Source organism: Geotrypetes seraphini, chromosome 5 (assembly GCF_902459505.1).
Source record: "Geotrypetes seraphini chromosome 5, aGeoSer1.1, whole genome shotgun sequence".
NCBI lineage: Eukaryota > Metazoa > Chordata > Amphibia > Gymnophiona > Dermophiidae > Geotrypetes > Geotrypetes seraphini.
In genome coordinates this window covers 270,292,203-270,304,539 of record NC_047088.1, presented here as the reverse complement: position 1 = coordinate 270,304,539, position 12,337 = coordinate 270,292,203, and the positions used below count along the sequence as shown (strand labels likewise).

At 52.1% G+C, this 12,337-nt stretch overlaps 1 protein-coding gene across 2 annotated transcripts in view; it reads left to right on the top strand.

Annotated features, from left to right (window-relative positions):
* The window catches only part of CHPF (chondroitin polymerizing factor), a 50,687-nt gene that overhangs the window by 19,364 nt on the left and 18,986 nt on the right, over window positions 1-12,337 (top strand). For both annotated transcript variants that reach the window (XM_033944863.1, XM_033944864.1), the window contains exon 3: window positions 11,095-11,277. In XM_033944863.1, the coding sequence (XP_033800754.1) occupies window positions 11,095-11,277 (183 nt within the window). The remainder of the gene's footprint in view (window positions 1-11,094; window positions 11,278-12,337) is intronic.

Here is a 12,337-nt window from a genome sequence, read left to right as displayed (position 1 = left end):
TTCAGTTCCATCAAGTTCCTCCGGAACATCCTCCAAGAGAGTATTCTTCCAACTTAACCCAGACCGCCCTTCTTCAGGAAGCTCGGGCATTGCTCCGGCTTCGTGCCGTCGAGCCGGTCCCTGTGGGCTAACAGAACAAGGGTTTTTACTCCCGGTACTTCCTTGTTCCGAAGAAGACGGGCGACCTGCGTCCTATTTTGGACCTCAGGGTGCTCAACAAGTTTCTGGTCAGGGAGAAGTTTCGCATGTTGACCCTGGCTTCTCTCTATCCCCTCCTCGAGCAGAACGACTGGTTATGCTCTCTGGATCTCAAGGAGGCCTACACTCATATTCCCATCCATCCAGTCTCCCGTCAATACCTCAGATTTCGGGTGGGACATCTTCATCTTCAATACAGAGTGCTCCCTTTCGGCCTGGCTTCGTCACCCAGAGTCTTCACCAAGTGCCTGGTTGTGGTGGCCACAGCACTCAGGAACCATGGTCTTCAGGTATTTCCCTACCTCGACGACTGGCTCATCAAGGATTCCACGGCTCAGGGTGTCGTCCAGGCAACCCAGAGGACGATCTGGTTCCTGCAGAGTCTGGGATTCGAGATGAACTTTCCCAAATCCCATCTTCAACCTTCCCAGACTCTTCCCTTTATCAGAGCTGTTCTGGATACTATTCAGCTCAGAGCGTTCCTTCCTCCTCAACGCCTGGCGGCTCTTCTTCATCTTTGTCACTCGGTCTCCTCTCACTTTTCCATTTCGGCGAGACACATGATGGTGCTTCTGGGCCACATGGCCTCTACAGTTCACGTGACTCCTTTTGCCAGACTTCACCTGCGGATTCCTCAGTGGACCCTGGCGTCTCAATGATCGCAGATCTCCGACCCTCTGACTCGACACATTCAGGTCACTCCTGCTCTGCTACAGTCGCTTCGCTGGTGGATGCTCTCTTCCAATCTCTCCAGAGGTTTGCTGTTTCACATGCCTCCCCATCAGAAGGTCCTTGCGATCGACTCCTCGAACTATGCTTGGGGGGGGGCTCATTTGAACGGTCTCCGCACCCAGGGCTATTGGACGAGTGCGGATCGTCTGTGCCATATCAATCTACTGGAACTCAGGGCGATTTTCAATGCTCTCACTGCTTTTCAGCATCTGCTTCACGACATGGTGGTCCTCATTCGCACGGACAATCAGGTCGCCATGTATTATGTCAACAAGCAAGGAGGCACGGGATCGGCCTCCCTCTGCCAGGAAGCTCTGAAAGTTTGGGATTGGGTGATTCGCCACAACACCTTCCTCAAAGCTGTCTACATTCAGGGGGCGGACAATGCCTTGGCGGACAACTTGAGTCGTCTTCTGCAGCCTCACGAATGGACTCTCCATTCCACGCCCCTTCATCACATCTTCTCCCTGTGGGGAACGCCGCAGATAGACCTCTTTGCAGCCCCCCACAACTTCAAGCTGGCTCAGTTATGCTCCAGGATCTACACTCCTCATCGCCTCAGATTTGAAATATATATCCTGCTAGAGCTGGTGTTAGACATAACTGGGGACTGCAAAGCCCAGGCAGTGCTTCTTTAGCTTCCAGCTGGCCTAGGGTGCTCTCTGACCAGGGGGCAGTTGCCCTAGTTGCTTTCCCCTAACACTATTCCTGTCATGTGTGACTGCAGTATTCTGTTAGCATGATATTTCTGTGTAACATTCAGTAATAATTTGGCTTGTTCAGTTTTCTTGATAGTAGAGGGGATATATGTGAAGGGGAGGGGAGACAGGGGTTTTGTTTATACTTGCTCTGTATTATTTGTATTTATAAAATGACAATTGTACAGAATATTGTTTCTTTTTATACTTTAATAAAATACATTTAATATAAAATCATAACTGAGGCTTGTGCGGATAGGATCAGATGATTTGTGTGGACGGAGATGGGGCGGAAACGGGGTTTTTAAATTTTAGTCCTAGTAGTTTGCTGGTCCACAAAATAATTCTTTTATTTCTGCCGGTCCACAGGTGGAAAAAGGTTGAAAAACACTGGCCTAGAGCAGTGTTCTTCAACCGCCGGTTTATGGACTGGTGCCAGTCTGCAGAAATTTTCTGCCAGTCCACAGGACTGGCATGTCCATCGGGCAGAAGACAGTGTTCTTTAGCCATTGGCCCACGGTGTGATCAATGCGGCATCTACGACCGGCTCCTTGAGTGCTGTGTCAGAGGAAAGGCTTACAGTTTAGGCGCAGGATGTGCGTAGGAGCCTTTTCCCACAGGTTTGTGCACTGCAGCACTCAGGGAACCGGCCCGAAGACGCCACATTAATCGCACCGATAACACGGGGGCAAGATCAGAAGGCAAGGCACAGCATGGAGGGAGAGAGACAACAACGGTAGGGGGAATATCTGTTCAGGAAGAAATGCATTTGTTTATCCCAGGACAAGCAGGCAGCATATTTTCGACATGTGGGTGACGTCATCCACGGAGCTCCGTCGCGGACAGCTTTTCAAGCAAACTTGATTTAAGATCTCAAAGTTTGCTAGTGCTGCCCAGCATGCGTGCCTACCTGCTCCACTAGAGGGCGCATCCCCTCCTCGTGGTCTTTAGTTCTTAGTTCACCGCGGCTTTCTTGTTTTCCTACGGGAGTCGCTGTGTGCGTTGTTCGTTGATTCTTTTCTTTAATTTTCGTTTTTTGTTTTTGGTTCGGCAACCGGGAACTCCCGGTTCGCCGTGGCCGCTTGGTCTCGAGTGACTGCGGCTGTCTAACCTTATGTCCCGGCCTCTCACCGGGTTTAAAAAGTGCTCTCAGTGCGGTCGGGTTATCTCCATCACTGACCCGCACCGCTGGTGTATCCTGTGCCTGGGTGCTGATCACCCGACGGATTCCTGTCCTCGCTGTGCCACGCTTCAACCTCGGGCTCTTCGGCGGCATAGGGCCAAGATTGCGGAGCTTTTCGCCATGGAGGCCGCCCCTGCTTCAACCTCGAAGACCTTGGCCCCGGGCAAGTCTCCCTCGACCTCGAAGACCTCGGCTCCGGGTAAGTCCCCTCTTCCTCCTTCAGGTTCAGCTCCGCTACCGAAGAAGCCTTCCTCGGAGAGTCTGGCCATCCAGGCGGTGAGTGTAGTCCCGCTGGCCTCGACGTGACCATCCTCTAAACCCTCCAAGCGTGCTTCCACCACACGGGAATGCTCATCCTCGAGGTCGCCCTCGGTGGAACGCACTGCTGCACCTGCCCGGCCGAATATGGTCACGGTGTCGATGTTTGAGGAGGTGCTGAAGGCTATCATCTCCTCGGAGCTCTCCTCGGCGTTGGCGTAGCTTGCTTTGACCTCGCGAGCGGTGGACCAGCCCGAGCGCCGTGTCAAGACTTCTCAAGACACGGCACGTCGATCTCGGTGTCTATCCTCGTCGGATTCCTCGCCTCTTCCATCGAGGCACGTTTCTCCCTCGAGCCGGCCTCGGTCGAGGCACCGGTCGAGGTGCCTTGCGAAACGTCCACGGGACTCCGCCCCGAGGAGGGGCAGGTCCCTGGGTCCTCACACTACGGGCTCCATTAAGACCTTGGACCTCACTCTGTCCAACCCGAGTTTGTTGAGGTCGCCGGTCCAGTTGGACTCCCCGATCCGGGAGGAGCCTACCTCGGGAGACCCGGCCTTGGTTTCCCGAGGCTTGTCTTCGGGCCGGGGTTCTCCGGGGTGCTGTCCTCGGACCTCGACGGTCCTTGCCTCGCGATCCTCACCTCCGGGGAATTCGAGGAGCAAGCTCTCGTCGACGCCTCCTCGTTCTTTCAGCGGAGCTTCTTTGGCATCCATGCTGTTGGATACGGATGTTCCCCCACACTATTCTAGGGAGGCTTCCCCCTCCTTTTCGGCTGCCCTGTGGTCTCGTTCCACCACTCCCCCTGGGGAGCACTCTTGAGAGCAGGCCCTCTTCCTTCACTAGATTTATGCTGGATATGGGGGAAGGCCTTGCACCTGGACCTTCAGTCCGATTCCAGGTATACCAAGGAGTTTTTGGAGGAGATGGAGCTACCATACCCTCCTAGGGAATCCCTGCGGCTGCCTCTGAATCCGGTCTTGCAGCAGACCTTCTTTCGCAATCTGGAGACGCCCTATGCTATTCCGGCTATTCCCTCCGACATGGAGTCTCGGTACCAGACGGTGCCATGCAAAGGGTTCGAGAAGGCGCAGCTCTCTCACCAGTCCTTGGTAGTGGAGTCTACCCTTAAAAAGTCTCATCCATCCAAGGTCTATGCCGCTGTCCCGCCTGGCCGGGAGGGCAGGACTATGGATAAGTTCGAGCGGTGCCTGTATCAGAACTCCATGATGGCGAACCGAGTCCTGAATTATAACTTTACCTTTACGTCTTATCTCAAGTGGTTCATCAAGTCCCTGTCAACTTTCGAGGACGCTTTGCCTTCTGCGCGCTTTGCGGAGTTCCGCCGGCTTGTGGATACACTGTCGCAGCTTCGGCTGTACATGTTTCAGGCCTCTTATGATGCATTTGAGCTGTCGTCTAGGGTCTCGGCCTTCGCGGTGGCCATGCGTCGTCTGGCGTGGCTCCGCATTGTCGACATGGACCCCAACCTGCAAGACCGGTTGGCCAATTTTCCATGCATAGGGAATGAGCTGTTCGATGATTCCATCGAGGCTGCCACGAAACGCCTCTCGGAACACGAACGCTCCTTTGCTTCCTTGGTCCAGGCTAAAGCGAAACCCGCTCTGCCCAAGTCCTACAGCCTGCCTCCCCGGCGGTATCCGCAGAAGTCTACACCGACGTTTATCCCAGGACAAGCAGGAAGATATTCTCACTAGTGGGTGATGTGATCCAACGAAGCCCCGATGCGGACGCCTCACAAGCAGACTTTCTTGAAGAAACTCGAAGTTTCGAGTCGCCCGCACCGCGCATGCACGAGTGCCTTCCCGCCCAGCGCAGGGCGCGTATCCTCAGTTCTTACTTTTCCGCGGAGCCGAGAAGTCCGTCTTCGATTCTCTGCGTGAAGTGTTTTCACTTGTGCCTTCTTTTGTCCGTGGTTTTGGGTTATTTTTTCTCAGAATCACTGTTATTCTTTGTTATTTTTTTGTTTAAAAAAAAAAATTATTCCGTTCGTTCAACTGGGCAGGCCACGTGGCCACAGCCCCGCGGCTTCGATCTTGCGGCAGAGCTTTTTCGGCCTATGTCCCGGCCTGCAACCGGCTTTACAAAGTGTTCCAAGTGCCAGCGCGCGATTTCCCTGACGGACCCTCATTGACGCTGTCTTTGGTGTCTCGGGCCTCAACATCTCCTGAAATCGTGCCGGCCTTGCTCAACACTTAAGTCTCGTGCTTTCAAGCGTCGTTGCATCCTGTGGGAGCAGCTCTTCAGCATGGAGTCTTCGATGGAGCTTTCGTCCTCGAAGGATGCTTAGCCCTTGACCTCATCCGATGCTGTCTAGGCTTCCACAATTTCTGCTCCGAGCCTCATCAAACCTGCCTCGTTTGTTCCGGCTCTGTCTTCGACGCCTGCTGCAGTGCCTTCCTCTGTCTCTTCAGGTCAGGTAGCACAGCAGCCCATTCCCCCGGTAGTGCTTAAAGTGCCCAAGGCTTCTAAGTCCAAGCACTTAGAAGGAGCGCAAGGCCCGCACAGGTGGTCCCATTTCAGATGCGGATCCATCCTTGCCGGCCTCGTTCCAGACCATGGTACAGAAGCAATTCATCGAGCTCTTTACCACGATGGAGCCTCAGCTTCTTTCCCAAATCCAGCCTGGGCAAGTGGAGGCCTCCCGCGAGGTCGAGCCCCCTCCAGTGCCTCAGTGGGGAACACACTCTCAACAGGGAGCAGAGTCTCTGCGAGTGTCTGGCAACAATGTATGCATCGCAAGGAGCAGAGTCTTTGACCATGCCTCCATTGGAACCGATGCACTCGATGCAAGGAGCAGAGTCTTTGCGAGTGCCTCTGTTGGAGCCGATTCACTCGATGCAAGGAGCAGAGTCTTTGCGAGTGCCTCCGTTGGAGCCGATTCACTCGATGCAAGGAGCAGAGTCTTTACGGCAACCACCCCTGCTCCGATCAACCGCTTCCAGCCTCATCCACTACCTGGGGGCCTCAGCGAAGACCTACTCGCCTCGCCCATCGAGACCAACCTCTAGACCCAGCCCGCATCACCAATCGAGGCACTCGTCCAGGCAGGCCTCGCCTCATTGGAAGCAAGCATACCTGGAGTATTCACCACCGACCACTACTCCTCCACCGATGCTGGAGCTCGAGGACACAATGGGATCCCTCTCACCGTCTTGATCCCTGTCCCCAATGGACCCGGAGACCTCGACCTCTTCGAGCCCGTCTCGAGGCCTTGCAACGGCCGACCAACTGTCCTTCTCCTCGTTCCTCCGACAGATGGCTGTTGACATGGACATTCCCCTGGATACGGGGTCCAAATTCGCGAAAGAATACCTGGAGACTATGCGCCTCCCTCAACCACTGGCAGAGTCCCTAAAGCTTCCCTTACACAAGCTACTGGACCAGACCTTTGCACGGTGCCGGGTAAGTTGGACACCAGATACCGCACTGTTCATCATAAGGGGTTCGACGGCTCTCAGCTCTCCCACCATTCCCTGCTAGTGGAGTCCTCACTGAAGCGGTCCCATCCCTCCCAGGTCTACGCCTCCGTCCCACCTGATAGAGAGGGAAAGACCATGGACTGGTTCGGCAGGAGAGTTTACCAGAACTCCATGATGGCCTCAAGAGTCCTGAATTACAACTTCCACTTCACAACATATTTGGAGTTCCTTTTGTCCGTACTCCAGAAATTCACGCCCTACGTAGATCCTAGGGCACAATTCGAGTACCAGGACGCGCTGGCTTCGTTATCCCAACTCCGGGTGCAGCTTATGCAGTCCTCTTACGATGCCTTCAAGCTCGTGGCTTGGGCCGCAGCATGTTCGGTGGCTATGCGCTGGCTGGCGTGGCTGAGGACTATCGACATGGACCCCAACCTCCAGGACAGGCTTGCCAATGTTCCATGCACTGGCTCCGACCTCTTTGATGAGTCCATCGAGGCGGTAATCAAGAAGCTCTCGGACCATGAGAAATCATTCCAGTCCATCCTGCGTCCGAAGCCCAGGCCTGCTCCTTCTCGTTAATCACGCCCGCCGCTGATCTACCAGCGGCGCTACCCCCAGAAACAGGCTCCCCCCATCCGGCAGCCTGTGAAGAGGCAGCACCCGCAGAAACATCAGCAAAAGCATCAACCATCTGCTGTTCCTATGGCTCCTCAGCCCTTTTGACTGTCTCAAAGAGAGCATAACCTCGGTCATTCTACCCTTTTCAGCAACCCCACCTATCGGAGGTCACATCCACCATTTTTTCCATCGATGGACAACTATCACCACCGACCTCTGGGTCCTCTCCATCGTCAAGGAGGGATACTCCCTTCAATTCCATCAGGTTCCTCCGGAACATCCTCCAAGAGAGTATCCTTCCAACTTGACGCAGACCACCACCCTCCTTCTCCGGGAAGCACAGGCCTTGCTTCAGCTCGGAGCTGTCGAACCGGTCCCTCGGGACCAACAGAACAAAGGGTTTTATTCCCGGTACTTCCTTGTCCCGAAGAAGACAGGCGATCTGCGACCCATTTTGGACGTCAGGGTGCTCAACAAGAGTCTGGTCAGGGAAAAGTTTCGCATGTTGACCTTGGCATCCCTGTATCCCCTCATTGAACAGAACGACTGGTTATGCTCTCTGGACCTAAAGGAGGCCTACACTGACATTCCCATTCATCCGGCCTCACGCCGATTCCTCAGATTCCGGGTGGGACATCTCCATCTTCAATACTGAGTGCTTCCCTTCGGCCTGGCCTCATCCCTCAGAGTATTCACCAAGTGCCTGGTAGTGGTTGCCGTAGCACTCAGGAACCACGGCCTCCAGGTGTTTCCTTACCTGGACAACTGGCTCATCAAGGATTCCACGTCTTAGGGAGTCGCCCTCGCGACCCAGAAGACAATCTGGTTATTACAACATCTGGGATTCGAGATAAACTTCCCAAAATCCCACTTACAGCCCTTCCAGACTCTCCTCTTCATTGGGGCGATCCTGGATACTACCCAACTCCGAGCGTTCCTCCCTCCCCCACGCATGGAGGCTCTTCTTCACCTCTGCCATTCAGTGTCCTCTCGCCCCTCCATCTCGGCGAGACAGATGATGGTCCTGCTAGGCCACATGGCCTCTAGTTTCAAGTTTATTAGGTATCTTGATGAATCGCTTAATCAAACTTCAAAGCGATGTACACATTAAAATTTACATTTGTTAGGTAACAGTACAATACATACGAATATTATGTATCTACAGTATATGTGACTCCGTTTGCCAGACTTCACCTCAGGACGCCTCAGTGGACCTTGGCGTCTCAGTGGTCCCAGACGTCCGACCCTCTGACTCAACACAGCCGGGTCACTCCTGCTCTGCAACAGTCTCTTCGCTGGTGGATGCTATCCTCCAATCTCTCCAGAGACTTGTTGTTCCAAACCCCCCGCCATCAGAAAGTCCTCACGACCGACTCGTCAACTTATGCTTGGGGGGCTCATCTGGACGGCCTCCGCACCCAGGGTCACTGGACCAGCACGGACCGTCAGTGCCACATCAACCTCCTAGAACTCAGGGCGATCTTCAATGCTCTCCACACCTTTCAACATCTCCTTCGCGACCAGGTTGTCCTCATTTGCACAGACAACCAGGTCGCCATGTACTATGTGAACAAGCAGGGAGGCACGGGATTGGCCTCCCTCTGCCAGGAAGATCTGAAAGTGTGGGATTGAGCGACTCGCAACAACACCTTCCTCAGAGCAATCTACATTCAGGGGGTGGACAATGCCCTAATAGACAGCTTGAGCCATCTTCTACAGCCCCACGAGTGGACCCTCAACTCCACGCCCCTTAATCACATCTTCTCCCTGTGGGGAACGCCTCAGATAGACCTCTTCACAGTCCCCTACAACTTCAAACTGCCTCACTTCTGCTCCAGGATCTACACCCCTCAGCGCCTCAAGGCAGATACATTCCTCCTGGACTGGACAGATCGCTTTCTATATGCGTTTCTGCCATTTCCTCTCTTTCAAAAGACTCTGGTCAAGTTGAAGTCAGACCATGCCATCATGATCCTGATTGCTCCATGGTGGCCCAGACAACCTTGGTACTCCCTTCTACTTCAACTCAGCAGCAGGGAGCCATACCCGCTACCAGTTTTTCCATCTCTGCTTACACAGCAACAGGGATCTCTACTTCACCCCAACCTGCAGTCTCTACAACTGACAGCTTGGTTCCCCTCAACGTAACCCCTCTACAGTTTTCCCAACCTGTGAGGGATGTCTTGGAAGCTTCAAGGAAGCCTGCTACCAGACAATGCTACCACCAAAAATGGAATAGATTCTCTGTTTGGTTTGTCTCTCAGCGCCAGGAGCCTTAACATTCCTCCTTGCCTTCAGTTTTGGACTACCTTTTTCACCTGTCTCAGTCTGGCCTCAAATCTTCCTCCATACGAGTCCACCTCAGTTCAATTGCTGCTTTCCATCAGCCTCTTCAAGGGAAACCTCTCTCTGCTCATCCTGTGGTTTCCAGATTCATGAAAGGATTTTTCCATGTCAATCCTCCCCTCAAACTGCCTCCAGTGGTTTGGGACCTCAATGTTGTTCTCTCACAGCTTATGAAACCTCCATTTGAACCTCTTCACAAGGCTCACCTGAAGTATCTCACTTGGAAAGTGGTGTTTCTCATTGGCTTCACTTCCGCTCGACGAGTCAGTGAACTCCAAGCCTTGGTCGCGGACCCATCTTTTACAGTCTTCCATCATGACAAGGTGGTTCTCCACACCCATCCGAAATTTCTCCCGAAATTTATCTCGGAATTTCATCTTAACCAATCCATTGTTCTGCCAGTGTTCTTCCCGAAGCTACACTCTCACTCTGGAGAATCTGCTCTTCATACTCTGGTCTGTAAGCATGCTTTGGCTTTCTACCTAGAACGCACCAAACCTCACAGAACTGCTCCTCAACTTTTCATCTCCTTCGATCCGAACAAGTTGGGACACCCCGTTTCCAAGCGCACCATCTCCAACTGGATGGCGGCTTGCATCTCATTCTGCTATGCCCAGGCTGGATTGCCACTTGACAAAAAAATCACAGCCCATAAGGCCAGAGCTATGGCAGTTTTTGTAGCTTTCCTCAGATCGACACCGATTGAGGAGATTTGTAAAGCTGCCACTTGGTCCTCGGTTCATACCTTCACTTCTCACTATTGCCTGGATACTTTCTCCAGACGGGATGGACAGTTTGGCCAAACAGTATTACAAAATTTATTCTCCTAAGTTGCCAACTCTCCCACCATCCCACTAGGGTTAGCTTGGAGGTCACCCATTAGTGAGAATACCTGCCTGCTTGTCCTGGGATAAAGCAATGTTATTTACCGTAACAGTTGTTATCCAGGGACAGCAGGCAGCCATTCTCACGTCCCACCCACCTCCCCTGGGTTGGCTTCTCTGCTAGCTATCTGAACTGAGGAGACGCGCCCTGGTCTGGGCGGGAAGGCACTCGCGCATGCGCGGTGCGGGCGACTCAAAACTTCGAGTTTTGTTTAAGCAAGACTGCTTGTGAGGCGTCCGTATCGGGGCTCCATTGGATCATGTCACCCATTAGTGAAAATAGCTGCCTGCTGTCCCTGGATAACAACTGTTACGGTAAGTAAAATTGCTTTTCCTCATTGTTTTGGCAGGTTATTCGCAGCTAGCCACGGGTAACTGCCACCGTGTCATTCTCTAACCCACAACCTCAGGGTGTTGAGGCTGTAGCTGTAACCACTGTTTTGGTGGATAATTCTGAAAGGAAGAAATGGAAACCTACCTGTAGTTTTTGTGTATCCTAGTTGGTGGTTTGACTTTCTTTGTCTATGTATTTTTGGACATGTTCATTAAAGAGCTCTAAAAAGTAAAAAGAATTGAGGTACAAAGAGGGTGAATGAAGGAAGGCAATGCGATAAGACGAACAGACGCACAACAAAGGTTGTAAAGATTTGGGAACAGATATTCAAAAGGGATGTTATTTGTATATTGGGGCAATATTGAGATGTTGAACTGTTCACATCGTCTCTCCTTAGGGTCTTCAGTACCATTATTTTGAGCTGGGGAAGAACCTGGATCTGGAAAGAGTGAGCGACCTGCATTTTAAAAATGCTTTTACAGCCCATCCTGTGCTGGATCCCATCCAGATGTACCGTCTACACAAACAATTTGCCAGATTTGAGCTGGAAAGAACCTACGAAGAGATCCAACAACTGCAGGTAATGGGAGCAGGGGAGGAGGGAAAGTTGGGGCCTTCTCACAGTAAAGGGAGAATGAGTGGGGGCTTGTCCTTAGGGCAGAAGTTCTCCATCCAGACTGGATAGGCAGGAGATAAAATTTGCATACAATGGAGAAAGTGCACAGAAATGTGGATATTCTGAAAAGCTTCTGTATAAGGAGAAAGTGTGGAGAAGACAGTAGGGCCTCGCTTTATGCTAAAAGGAGATTAGACGTGTGAGGAACAGAGAAGTAGATGTATTTGCCTTCCAACCAATAAGATCCTTAGCCAGACTATCGGGTATGCATGAGAGATGTTTCCATTGTATGTCATATCTCTCATGCATGTCCTGAAGATTTGGCTGGGGGTGTTCTGAGGGCTGAGTCAAGAATTGCTGTCTTACTGTGTAAGGAGAGAGCAGACTTACTTAGTCTCTTTACACTAGGGAACACCTTAGCTTACTTTTATCCAACGTGAACACCAAATTAACGCACACAAATTCATGTGGGCCAGTTGATGAAGAAAACAAGACCACATTCCTCATCCCCTACTTATCCGAAGCTTGAAAGTAGTAGTGGTGGCAACAGTGTGAACTCCATGCCCATGCACAGGTTGAGGGTGGTGATGTTTTATCAAGCTAGTTGTGGCACTACAATCACTGATGCCTTTGCTGTCCTCGCCTCCTACCTTCCCTCCTTAGTCCTGTCTCTTGCTTTGTCAGTCTCCCTTTTTTTTTTCCTTAACATTGCTTGCCTAATAAGAAAATCCACATTATACGAGAACCCTACACAATTCCCCTGATCTTTCCCTCGGGCTTTTTTGGCCTGTTTTAAATGTTGCTAGAATGCTTTCATTTTGGGGCAGAAGGGGGTGGAAAATGCTGGTATTTTCCTAGCACTGAAACATTTAGTTCTGTCCAAAGTGGTGTCCCTGAGCTTATGTAAAGACAAACTTTGATTTGTTTCACCTGCTTCTGTGTACAACCAATTATCCCAGGACAAGCAGGCAGGTATTCTCACAAGGGGGTGACGTGATCCAACGGAGCCCCAATGCGGACGCCT